The 12,877-nt window shown below is 37.6% G+C and overlaps 2 protein-coding genes across 8 annotated transcripts in view; one reads left to right on the top strand and one right to left on the bottom strand.

Annotated features, from left to right (window-relative positions):
- The window catches only part of PEX2 (peroxisomal biogenesis factor 2), a 113,178-nt gene that overhangs the window by 10,700 nt on the left and 89,601 nt on the right, over window positions 1-12,877 (bottom strand). The window lies entirely within an intron of this gene.
- The window catches only part of ZFHX4 (zinc finger homeobox 4), a 149,007-nt gene that overhangs the window by 110,866 nt on the left and 25,264 nt on the right, over window positions 1-12,877 (top strand). For all 7 annotated transcript variants that reach the window (XM_032701635.1, XM_032701642.1, XM_032701690.1 and 4 more), the window contains one exon: window positions 12,601-12,717. In XM_032701635.1, coding sequence (XP_032557526.1) covers window positions 12,601-12,717 — 117 coding nt within the window. The remainder of the gene's footprint in view (window positions 1-12,600; window positions 12,718-12,877) is intronic.

Genomic DNA, 12,877 nt, shown 5'->3' with positions numbered 1-12,877 from the left:
ATGCAAATGACAGGCTGATGACTAATTCCTGCCCAAATAGTGTTCATATGAAATCAATGCCCCATTTCATCTCCACAAAAAAACCTGAGGAGAAAGGCCGTATATCATCCCACTCCATTCCCCAACCTGTGCTTAGGGGACAGAGGCTGTTACAAATAAACAGGCAAACAAAACCTTGAATCCAGTTTCTGCAGTGAGTTGAACTGGAGAACTAGTTCTTGAACATAAAATACATTTTAAAAGGTTCCATGAGTGGCAAATGAATAAATATGTTGTACATATAGGAAAGAAAGAGAATATCTGACCAAGCTTTTTTGAGATGCTAAATGGAGTATATATCAAAAAAAAAAGCTGTTTAGACAGAAAATTTTGGTCCCTCCAGGAGTTGCTCCATCTTGCATCCTCACGCAGTTATCTGAGATGCTTGTCCTGTCTTTCATGTCCCCAGATCAGCAAATCTGACTCTCTGTCAGCAACTAAAGACAGGACTGTGCCTAAAAGCCAGTTTAATTTTCACAGAATTTATTAAAAAATTTATTAAAAAAAAAAAAAAAAAGATTAAGAGAAGACGTGAAAAACCAAACACAAGCTCTTTTACCCATATCTTAAAAGGATCTCAACACTGCATGGTCAGATGCTGCACGAGACTAAAAATAGAAGTCTTTAAAGATTCATGGATTAACTATACAGTAAGCAACAAAATTTATTTTACTTTTTATGAAGGTGCCTAAATTAATCTTGCTCTTACAATAAGAAACTTCATAGGGCTTTTTTTTCTCCTGATTTTGAAAGTTATGTGCTGCTTGCTTCACATCATGTTCCACTTTTCAAGTGAAACACTACTATAAACGAGTGGCGGTTATAATCCCCAGACCTCAAAGCCCAGCACACATGGTTTTGTGAACACATGATTTGAAATGAGGGGAACTTTCTCAATGTATTTGTAGGTTAGTTTGTGTATGGAGGATGTATATTTTATGAGGACTATAAAATCTGCTTAAAGGCCAGGTGTTGACCATCTATTTTGCATTGATAAAAATCCTCTGTGCCCAATGTGTGGGCTAATTTCTCTGAGACTATGTAGATTCCCAGAACTGCTCAGCTTTCAGTCCATGGTGCTGAGATTAACACAGCGCTTCTAGAAATCAAATGTTGTGTGTTCACTTAAGCCCATTTCTCTGTAGTATGACCTCTGAATACCATTACTGAAGCAAAGCAAATCTATGCCAATACTTCAAAAAGTCCATATATTTGCTCTTTCTATTCTTCAGCTTAGTGATAACTGTGGAGATAATTTATGGTCAGGTGATCAGAGCATCTTGTTTCGAAAAGAAAACAGTAATTTTCACAAATATAGCACATCTACCCAACTGTAATTGTGTGTCATCTTTACTTGTCTCTTTCCATCATAAGGGAAGTTATAGTATTTTTTGTAATTACAACATTATGAGTTGATTATTGTGTCTGAAAGCACTGTTTGCCAACTCTAATAAAATGATTAAATTTCATCAGTATTAGCACAAATATCTGCCTCTGTACATAGAATAAAAAGTGTACACTCACAATCATATTTGCTAAATACAGTCACAGTGCTATTCCTAAATTCCTAAGTCCTATTCCTTAATTAGCTAACACAGTAAAGTAAATCAGTAAAATATTACACTTAGAAGTTTTATTCACATCACTCCTGTGAACTTCAGCCTGCTTTGTGCAGGAAAATCCTTGTGCATAGAGTGTGAAGAAAACTAATGTGGTATGTTGAAGACGACCAAAGAACTTGCTTCCATATCTCTTTCTGCTGTAGAGTTCCTGGTTTTTTTATCCTAAGCAGGTCACCTTACCCAGACATTTCACAGGAGTTCACTAATTGTGTGGCCTTCATTTTCTAAGTGCTTGATTGGAGGCTGTACAATAGTGTTAAACAAGTGCTGAACACACAGAGCTTCAAATGAAAGCAATCAGTGCTGTACTTTGAGCATATTAAGTGCTCTGTAGTGTTACGTACTTTGAAAAAATTAGGTCCTATCTGTATCAAACTGGATTCTCCAAGTTAGTAGATTTTTTTTTTTAAGCTCAATTTCTGTATACCTTCCCCTTCTGAAACTGTAGAATTGCCTGCTCATCTCTTAAGGACATAACGAAGATAAATTCATTAATGTTTGTGCAGCAATAAAAAGTCAATAATGAAATGAATAATTTGACTTTCAGAATGGATTGAAGAGACATTGTAAATAGAACAGGTGGTTCCATGTTATAGAGTGAGATAGAAACAAAATCCTGAATAGCTTTTCACAAAATAAGTATCAATGAAATGCAGTGAATAAGGCAAGAGGTTTTGCCACCAGGTAGACCTTGATCAGGGTATTAAAGACTGTGTCATAAAAGAGAAGTCTTGTATTTTTTAAGATATAAAAGTATTTTACTTTTGTGATATTATTAATAGCTCTAAAAACATAAGGGAGGGTATTTGCATCTATAATCACATAGCTATTTTTTGAATACTTAAACTAGGACCAAAAAAAAAAAAAGATGACCATGTAGCACTGTACTGAAAGTCATATGAAACATCAATGGGTTTGAATTTGCTACACAAACCCCTCTACTAGAGCTAGTGAGGCATCTGACAGCTGCAGAATGTTTTTGTCTTCTCTGTGGATAAGCAGTGGTGAAGGATAGTGCAGTAAGCCAGGAAAAATTATAATACCAAAAAATCAGGGGTTTAATATTGGGCAGTAGGGGACACCATGTTTTACTAAATTAAGTTTACAATCTCTTTGTAAAGAGATTGTAAAAAATTTACAATCACTGTCTTCACCTATTATTTTCTCTGTGCATTTTTGCACTTTTGGTCCCAGCCAACTCTATTTCCCAAAGTCTGGTTTGATGCTAGAATTTGGTGTACGGCTGATTTTAGTCCTACTCTCCTGCCTTCTATTTTTCATTTGATCCTAATTTTCACCTCAGTTTGTCCTCCCTTCCCCATCTACTGGTCTTTGGTGTTCTTTTCCTTCGACCACATTCTTCTTACTTCTCCCTAGTTCCTTCTCTGTCCCCCAAATCTCCCTTCCATACTTCTTTCGCTCCTGCCAACCTACAAGCGCAGGAGGAACATGCTGCTCCTGCTCTCCTATAATGGTCAGTTCTCAGCACCAGGATAAACAGCAGTAGAAGAATAATAATAAGAAGGGAAAGTTTGGTTTCACCATACTAAGGGTGATATAATTGCAGTCTGGTTGTAAAAGCTGCTAGGAGAATTTGTATTTTAGAAGACCTATTTAAACTGCAGTTCCTCTATGAGGATGACATGCACATTGGTTAGTACACACAGGAACTGGATGAGAAGGTTTGTGGAAGCTGTGTGGGATGTGACTGGATATGCACTTTAGCGAGCTCTCAGCACTGTGGGAAGTGTGAGTATGTTCAGTGATTATAGATTCCTAGCAGAATGTCAGCTCTTCAGTACAAGGAGCTTTTCTGAGCAAGGGTAAGTAGAATTTTTTAAAGCTGCATTACTTGGCTGCATTTGGGCAGTTTAACCCAATGTGACACATGCCAGACATCATCCTGTCTGCCAAATTTTGGGTTCCAGTGTAAAATCACTGAAACAGCAAAGATTTCTAAAACATACATATACATAAAAATATATATTTATCCTAATTCTATTCTTAGAACAAAATGAATCACTTTGGCTGAAATTAAAAAAAAAAAACAAAAGCACATGCTATCCAACCTGCAGCAGGGATTCAGCACAGCTGATTTCAGCTCAAGCACTTAAGTTTACTGCAGTTATAAGCAAATGAAGAGGCATGTATATGGTGGGAAGTCTGGATTAAATTTACAAATGGGTGTTCCTATCTACTTGTCTAAAGTCATTAAAAACAAATGTTAAGTTCAGGTCTTGTTCAGAAGCTTTCTCTGAGATATTTTCAGTGCTATCAACAGGGCCTCTTCAAAAGGCATTTCAGGGCTTTAGTTAAATTGGCATTGTAGATTTATGCTCATTAGGCAGTTGTGAGTGAGGAGTCTATAGGCAAGGGATGTCCTTTTCTTCCACAGAGGTAGAATTATATTGCTGACAATGAAAATTAATTTGGGGGATATGGGGGATGTGCTATTTAAACTATGTATGGGAGAAAGAGCATTAAAATTAGGTGAACATGTAAGAAAAGTAAAAGTAGTGCAGCATACTGAACAGTGAGAATTAAAAAACTTACCTGAAGGAACGAGGAAATGAAAGATGGAGGAAATTATCTGTTATGTTGCACTGGTTTAATAAAAAGAAAAATGGATAGAAATCAAGCCACCCATGCTGTTCTATTCCTGTGATACAAGAAGCTTTACAACAAGACTGGGTGGCCTGAAATGCTTGACTTGGCCCTGGGAGAAACCCTGGCATTTATATATATATAACTGGCATTTTTAATTCAGAAAATCTGTGTCTGCCGTCTACTCTATTTCAATATTCGTGAGTCTTCAGAGTGCACCATCAAAGTGTCTACAAAAAACTTGGCAGTGGACTTGAGTTTCAAGCCTCAGATTAATCAGTATGGTAGTCTAATTCTTGACTTCAAACAATGAAGCAAGAAGAGACTAGTTTGAGGTATTGAAGCACAGTATTGAAATTGAAAGGATCCTCTACTGTGGGTGAAGGGGACAGAGATGTGTCATGTTATGGCTATGCATCCTAAGCACATTAAAATACTATAATATGAGTCAGGAACATTCCACAAAGCTGCATAATCTGCAAGTAATAAGACAAAAGTTTGTTGTCCGAATTTTCCAGATTGGGTCTGGAGGAGGTAAGGGAAAGCAGTGACAGAAGGGGCTGGGAGACAGCAAGGAGGTAGGAATGTACTGCTATTTTTTACTACTTTTGCTAGTTTTGATGTGCAGACTTTTATCTTTTCTTCCTATCTTACTAATCGAGTTTGATCATGTGTCAGTATGCTGTATTTTGAGTAGTACAGCTACAGCTGAACCAGGATATCAAGTTTTTACAGAAGATTTTTGGAGTAATTTCCAGCAGACATCTTGGTGAAGATTCTTACAAATCACTCCACTGTGGTGGTCTGGACTGGGGGGAAACTTAAAAGCACCTGCATTATCCTTCAAAAAAACCACAAAGACCACTTCATGTATGCATATGTTAAAGAAGTCAAACTTTTGAATTATAGTGATATTTGCAACAAGTAGGTTTGTAAAAAAATCCACGGACTTCTATATATGCTATGGAATACTTTTCAAGAAAACAAACAAACCAACACCCCCCTGGCCCCAACACCCCCAACAAATAATTCTGTAAAATTTTTTAAAAAATTCAGAAAGTGTTTTTGTTCAGGGAAAAGTTTATTCACTATAAATAGATCACCTACTCTGCCTTTGACACTTAGCATTGAGAAAGAGGTCTAAACTGGAGGTCTGTAGTTAGCTACATTACAAGACATAGTACAAGAATTTATTCAGGTCAGAAAACATATCCTTAAAAGTAGAAATAAAGCCAAAGCGATGATAATAAAACTGAACACAGAGATTGACTATGAGGAGCAAATATGTGAAGGTACCTGGAAAAGCTAAACAGGAATCGTTAAAGTATCTCGGAAAGAGAAAGCCTGCAGAAGAGTCATTACGTCTGCTAGACCACCAGAGGATAAAGAGTCATTCCAAAATGATCAGGAGATGGCAAAGAAAATAAATTCTTATACTCTAGTATTCTCAAAAGACAAAGAAGAAATATATGCACTAACAGAATTCTTTACAGATAATTTCAGACATACTGTTAGTGAGCCAAAAAGAGGTGAATAATTCAAAAAGAAAGTCTGGAAGGTAAATGGAAAGGATTTTACAGTGTATTTCAGAGAGAAACCCCAAAACTGAGTCACTAATAAAATATGTCATTTAAATGACATTTTAAATGAGTTGTTAATTAATATTGTGGATTTCTTTGTAAATACACTGTAAAGGATTTTTCTGGAAACTGTGAATGAGAGAGTCAGTCTTACCACTTATATGATGTATTGGAAACTCGGCTCATGTAGGAAGTAGGAAAAAATGCAAGAAATGAGGGACAGTAGAAGTGTTTCTATATGAACGGACGCTGAAGGCACAGATTGAACAGCAACACAGAAAATCTAAAATAAGGTAAATGATACTGTGAAAATTCAGTATTTTTCTTTTTTCCCCCCTACAGGCTTGAAATGAGCACCCAGTACACTGGTGAAGCTCATTGACTTTCTGAGCTTTGAGTCAGGCTTAGGTTTACCCACCTAACTTCCAGCATTTAGCAGCAGTGTTGAGGTGAAAAGTCTCCACTCCAAACCCTAAAAACTTCAGGGAGGAATTAGCAATTCACCTATGTAAAGTCAGAGTTGTGCCCTTAAGATACCTGCCTCTTTCTCCACAGAGAATAAACTTAGAGCAGTGCTTGAAATTAGGCAGGGTATATCCATCATGTTGAATAAGAATTAACAATAAGGTTTAATTTTCTTTTCCAAATAACCTTGATGGAAATGTATTAGCCCTCAAGTCAGACAATGCTAGTGCTCTTCATGCTTTATGCTGATGGGGGAAACAGCATTTTCTATGAACCATAATGGCAGCCAAAAGAAAAGTAATGATCAGTTGGAAAAGTTAGACTATTCTCAATATAGTTTCATGCTTCAACGCCTTTCTAGAGATGGCCAAGTAAGAAAAGTATCCCTTTCTGCATAATAAATGATTAACTGTACATCTCCAATCACATCTGGAAAGCATTGCTGAGTTTCATTCTGAATAGCTGACATTCTCTGTTAATGGTTTTGTCAGCATATGCTGCTTTCGCCTCTTGCAAAATATTTGATAAAATATTAATGTAGAAATAAAACAACAAAAATACAAAACAAAAATTTTCCTATTTTCTCAGGTATGGCTCAGCATAAGCTTAACAACAATTTTTTTTCCCACATTTTGAACCACTTTGAGAGTAAAAGATGCTTCTTTTCCTGATTTACTCTGAGACTATGGGAGGAAGACTAGAAAGCAGGCAATCCCAGCCAGCAATGAGAGGGAATGAGAGCTTGCTCAGCAGCCAGACTGGAAAGGACACCCCACCCCTCTAAACTTCTGGGGAGAGCATTTCTTTTCCTTCTCCAGCGGCTGGATGTAGACTGCAGTTTAAAAAAAAAAAAAAAAAAGGAGAAAAAAACTAGATTAAGAACTAATAAAGTGCTGTTCAGATTAACTGCTGATAATGAATATTTTCTACCTGCAGAAGCTAAGAAGCAAAAATAAGTAGGGTAGATAAGAGCTGCCTCTCTCCAGCAGCCAGAGGGGTGAGGCTGATTGTGGCAAGTGGGGAATACAGGCTGCTGGGTGGAGTGAGTGGATAAAGTGGGTGTGATTTGTGACACTCCTTGGGAAGGAGCCACCACCACACACTTTGTTCAGCCAGCTTTGCAGTCGACCTCCTCTGACACAGTGAAATGTTTCAATGAGAAGCATTAGACTGCTATAAAAATTCAAATGATGCACCACAAAACAAAATGGTACAATTTGATACTAACTGCCAGTTGGCACTTTCTGGTCAATGTGACAATCATCACTTAATTATAGGCTTGTTTGTGGGAAGTTCAGCCTTCTAACAGCTATACTTTTGAATATAACACAGTGATTAAAAACAGTTATTAACGGGTTGGTGCCGTTATTCCCCCTGAGTCCCTAAAGGAGAAATTAGAAATCCTGTTTGAAGATGAAATATGACCACTAGAGGATGCAGTCAAGATTCTGAATGAGTGAGGAGGCATCCTATTCCTTGCTCATGCTCTGCAAGGCCATTCTCAGCCAGAATATAGAACAAATACTTTCTAGAATATTTGAGTAAATAAATGACAGTCCAGAAGTCAGGGAGAATTTATCAACTAAGTCGAATAACTAGGATAACCCAGAAGTAAATCCACAAGCCCTATTTTGTTTGTTTTCTTCTTTTGCATAGTCTATAGGTTTTTCTTTGTTTTCCTTTTCAGTTGTTTCTCCTTTTTCTACATTATCTGTAGTCTGTTCATCTCTTCAATCCACCCTACTGTTATTCTTTGCTAGTGGTTACCTTCTCATCTGGACAATTAATCTCAATAAGCCATTCACTCTACCAGTTGATCCTGGGATACACTGGTGCTGAACACTTATGGGTGTTAGATTCAGCTGTTTATTCAACAGATTGAATAACAAACTCCAATTATTTTTTAAAATCTCTCATTTCATATTTATTTATTTACTGCTTTAGTCAATTGATTTATTTGTTCCCCATCCATCCGGCCCTCAGCCACAAACACTTGCTTAATCTTGTTTTCTCTCTCATAACCACAATTACTCACCCACAACCAGTAGATCATCCTTATTTAGGAAATTACTTGCAATTTGGAGACGGCAAAAGGGATACCAAAACAACAACAACAAGAAAATAATACAGGACTGAAACAGGAACTAATGTCTGTTAATTGATATATTAGTGATGTAAAAAACCTCCAAACCAATGAAAGTCAACCCTAGAAAATAATATGTTTTTTAAATAGACTGGAAGACAGACTCCCAGGGCTGCTCATCAGTAGGGAAACTTCTCTAATAAGACACAGAGAAAGGTGATTGCTTTGTCCCTGTGATTATCACAATGCATTTAAATTAAAGAAAAAAAGATTGTTTCAACTTGGCCATGTCTTGTTTTAACTATTAATTACTTAATTTCAAAAAATATTATATATTTCTCTATACTCTCCCTTGTTTACGGTGGATGTATCTGTTCCTTAAATTTCATCTCAGCGAGTCAGGCGTTTCTAACCTGTGTGTGAATATTCAGCTAATTTTGTTGCTCGTTTCTGCAATTCAGCTTTGGCAGAGGCCTGGATTTTGCATTCGAATTCCTGGCACATCTTGACTTCATCGACCTGAGGAAAGTCATAGGGGTCTTCATAAAATCAGTACAGAATTAGGGCGTGAGCATGCAGATTAGCATAGTAAAGTGTATGACGTAGAATATGGAATATGCAATAGCAACTGACTAATGTTACCTCTGAAACACAACTTTTTCATTTTCGCTTATTTTACAGTGTTAGTGCAGACTGCTGCTAACCTCATTGTTGTGTTTAATTCTAAGTCAGTTGTGAGGAAAAAGGTTGATAATGGCTAAATTTAAGACATCTAGCATCAAAAGAAATTTTCAACATTTGGACAAAATAAAACCAGGTGTGAATAAAATATCATATTGCAGTAGTAAGTGTTATTAAAACCATTAAAGTACATATGAATTGGCTGTTCTATTAATTGTCAAAGCTGACATTTGTAAATGTATATAGGCAGAACTCTTGTAAATTTAAAACAGAGTATTAGGACTTGTTCTGGAATCTGTAGCACCATCATACTGTGTTTTGTTGATACATAATGATTCATAATTTTGTGTCTTTGAGCAGGAGCCATCACATTTTTATTTCTGAGTAGTATCCTTGTCAGTTAGCATATGAAATAAGAACACAAATGTTACTAAAAAAGATGTTTGTTGCATCTTGGCATAGGTATGTAATGTTTTTGGTAGCACAGAGTTATATATCCTCAATATCTGTTCTGATGAAAGGTCTTAACGATTTTTTTTTTTTTGTAATTTGCTAAATGCTTTTAAGTTAGAGCTGTTTGTATTTCCATCTTGTCCCTTTGAAATATGTCATGACAGTGTGAATCTCAGACAACCTTCCTGTAATTTTAAAGGAAAAATAGAAGTTGTATTATCATTTCTGTCTATGAAACTTGCTTCTGAAGTGAATGCCATACATATTTCTGAAATGAATGCCAAATGTATTTTCTAGAAGTGAGTGCCATTGAAAGCCAAGGCAGGCAATTTATACCATGCATAATAATGATATTAATTTTTATGGTGTGTATAAGTTACATTTTGATTAGTTTTTTGCATGATTAAAAATTTGCAAAGCCTTTATGGCCCCCAGGAGCCTACCTGTAATAAACAGCTCTCACCTTCCAAACCATAAAACAGGTCTGCAGTACTTGAACATTAGAGCTAATTGCCTTGCTACATCAAAGGGAGCACCACAAGACTGAGAAAAATCACAGAAGGGGAGGTGGGGAGCAGGGGGCAGTTTCACCTCTAAAGGTTATGTGTTTGTGGCTTGGTGCAGCCCTGTAAAGTTATGGCCTCAGAACTGCTGTTTGCGATTAAGTTGATGGGGAAAGTCTATCCCGCAATCTCTCCCTGCTGCTGACACAGAGTCTTTGTTCACATTCAGATTTCTCAAACTGTTGCCAGGGTCAGGCTGAGGTCAGACACCACGATGATGTATAGGAGAACATGTCTGGGAATTTCTCTCACACTTAAAACACATACCAGAAAAACAGGAGAGCACCCTGCAAAAATTGTCTGATGAGACCCAGATGATACTGTAGCTTTTGTTTTAGTACCTTCATAATTTTCTTTCTCTTTGCCTGACACACACACAATGTTTTATTAATGTGTGCCACGATAGCCCTTACAATTTTATGTCCCCTCAAGATAAGGACACTCAGTAGCACTTTGACACTTCATTTTCCAGCCCAGGGGGATTGGGCCAGTAAATCTAGTAAAAGAAGCAACGCGTCCATTCCCAAGGATGAGTCGAAAAGGGATTGCCATCAGCTCTGTGAGGCCGTGGGGCCTGACACTGGATACGAGCCTCATGTGTGTGCGCTCAGCATTAACACAGCCCGAGCCAGGCATGATCACAGGCTCGCAGCATCCCAAACTGTGCTCCCCGCCACCCTGACAAACAGACCCCCGCTTCCAGCTGCGGCAGGGATGCCTACCATGTTTGATTAGCTACCATTGTGGGAGGAGGCAGGGGACCGCAGGGAGGAGAGTGCTCACGCAGCACGAGGGGGCCTTCCGTTCGGATGGAAATTTTTTTTTAATATGCAATTATTTTTGAAAGAAGGGACCATATTTCTCCCTGTATTATTCCAAAAAGTGGACACACATGCTTCGCCCTAACTTATTGTATTTCGATGTCAATGCAAAACACGTTGATCGGCAGTTGAGATTTTTTTTTTTGGTGGGGGAGAGGTTGGTTTCCAAAACTGCAGCTGTGTTTTTCTCTTCTAATCTACAAAAGGGTTTGCAGAGAGTTGAGAATCGGATAGGTTTGCCACATCGATCTGAGGGTTGTTTGCCTAGGCATACGGTTTCAGTGTATGGCTGGCAAGTACGGCAATAAGCAGCAATTTTTTTGTGCTCAGCTGCTACATATGACAGAGGATATTTCATTCGGCTGTCAGAATGTTATTAATAAAACATGGGGTGCGAAGAGGGCCACTATTTCCCCTTTCAATCACTATAGCATTTACAATGAAAATTTTATGCAGTGTGTAATTTTCAGTTAATGCTTGACACTTAAAATGTCGGTAGCTGCATTTTGTATGGTTCCTGAAGGGTTAATTGTATCATGTTCCCTGCATAAAAGCTCTGCTTATCAAAAGTGAATAGAAGACTGTATGCAAATGTGTGTCTGTGACCTTTTGCCTTTCCAGGGTTAATTTATATGGTCATTAAAGATTTTATGAAATCGAGCGGCCTGGTGCTTTGAATGCCATTTTACCTTCACCTCCTAATTTATATAATTCCTACCTGAACAGGGAAATATGATTTTTATTTTTTTGTGTTTGTGTGCTGCAATGAAAACAGCATGCTGTGCTGTAGGAAGTTGCAAGTCTGGTTATCTGGCGTTACTCAGATTGCTAAAAATTCATTAAAATGTGACATCAGCACAGTGAGAGACAAATGATCACAGGATGAAAAGGAACAGTGGGCCTTTCACGGATTAGTGCTACACAGCCCCAGCATAGAAGCTAACTGCATAAACAGATTAATCCACCAGTAGCAGCATAGCTAAGATTTACCGAATAATTAAATGGGCTTGAGTTACTGTGAAGATTTCCATGTAATCTAGCTGGTGTGAACACGTAAGTGAGGTGTGGGTAATGCTGCTTTCTCAGAAGCCATACACCAAGTTGCATCATTTATCTTGAATGGCTCCCCCTGGAGACAAAATTTGAGACTTCTCCTGCAAAGCCAGAGGTTTATATTTAATACAGTACCTAATACCTAATACTTACTTACTGCAATTAGCGGGATACTGCTGCACTAATAGGATTTATATTTGAGTTCTGCCTTTTTTTTTTTTTTTTTTTTTGCTCCAAGATCCATTTTTACATGTGCTTGCTTTTGTTCCAGCCTGTGGGGGGGGGATGTATGTGTATGTGTGTGTGCATGCATGTGTGTGTATTTTAACACAAATCATTTCTAGCCAAAGAATGTGAAATGAAAGGCTTTAAATCTGTCACACTGGAGGAAAGAGGGTACTCTGGCAAAGACATGGTCAGAATTGCTGGATAGATTTTGAAATATTGCAAATTATTTGGAATTAATGTCCAACCTCTTTAAAGCTCTGTTCTTTCCCTTTTCTTCTCCCCCACCCCTTCTTCCCCCTGTTTTGCCACCCTCTGTTAGTGCTGTTCTTATTACAGGACATATTTTTTAACTGCTATTAAGTGGTCACTGAGTTTCTTTCCTGAGATTTTTTCTCTGTTTGTCCGCAGAAGAACAAGGTGAAGATACGGAAGGGTCTGCTAAAAGTACATCAGTGGCTGTGGCTGATGATAAAGACTCAAGTGAAAGAGACAATAGTGAAGGCAAAAAATCTAGTAAAGACTCTGGTAAGATGCTAGAATTTTGTTTTCCCCCCTTTTTAACTTATGAAATGCTCTTTCATTTTAAACTGTCTGGACATTCCCACTACTATTCATTGCATGTGCATTTTGCATGTGATTTCTATCAGTAGCCTCCCATTGACCTATTTTTAATCATAACCATCTG

The sequence above is a fragment of the Chiroxiphia lanceolata genome, chromosome 1 (genome assembly GCF_009829145.1).
Source record: "Chiroxiphia lanceolata isolate bChiLan1 chromosome 1, bChiLan1.pri, whole genome shotgun sequence".
NCBI lineage: Eukaryota > Metazoa > Chordata > Aves > Passeriformes > Pipridae > Chiroxiphia > Chiroxiphia lanceolata.
This window is presented reverse-complemented; position numbering and strand designations above follow the sequence as displayed.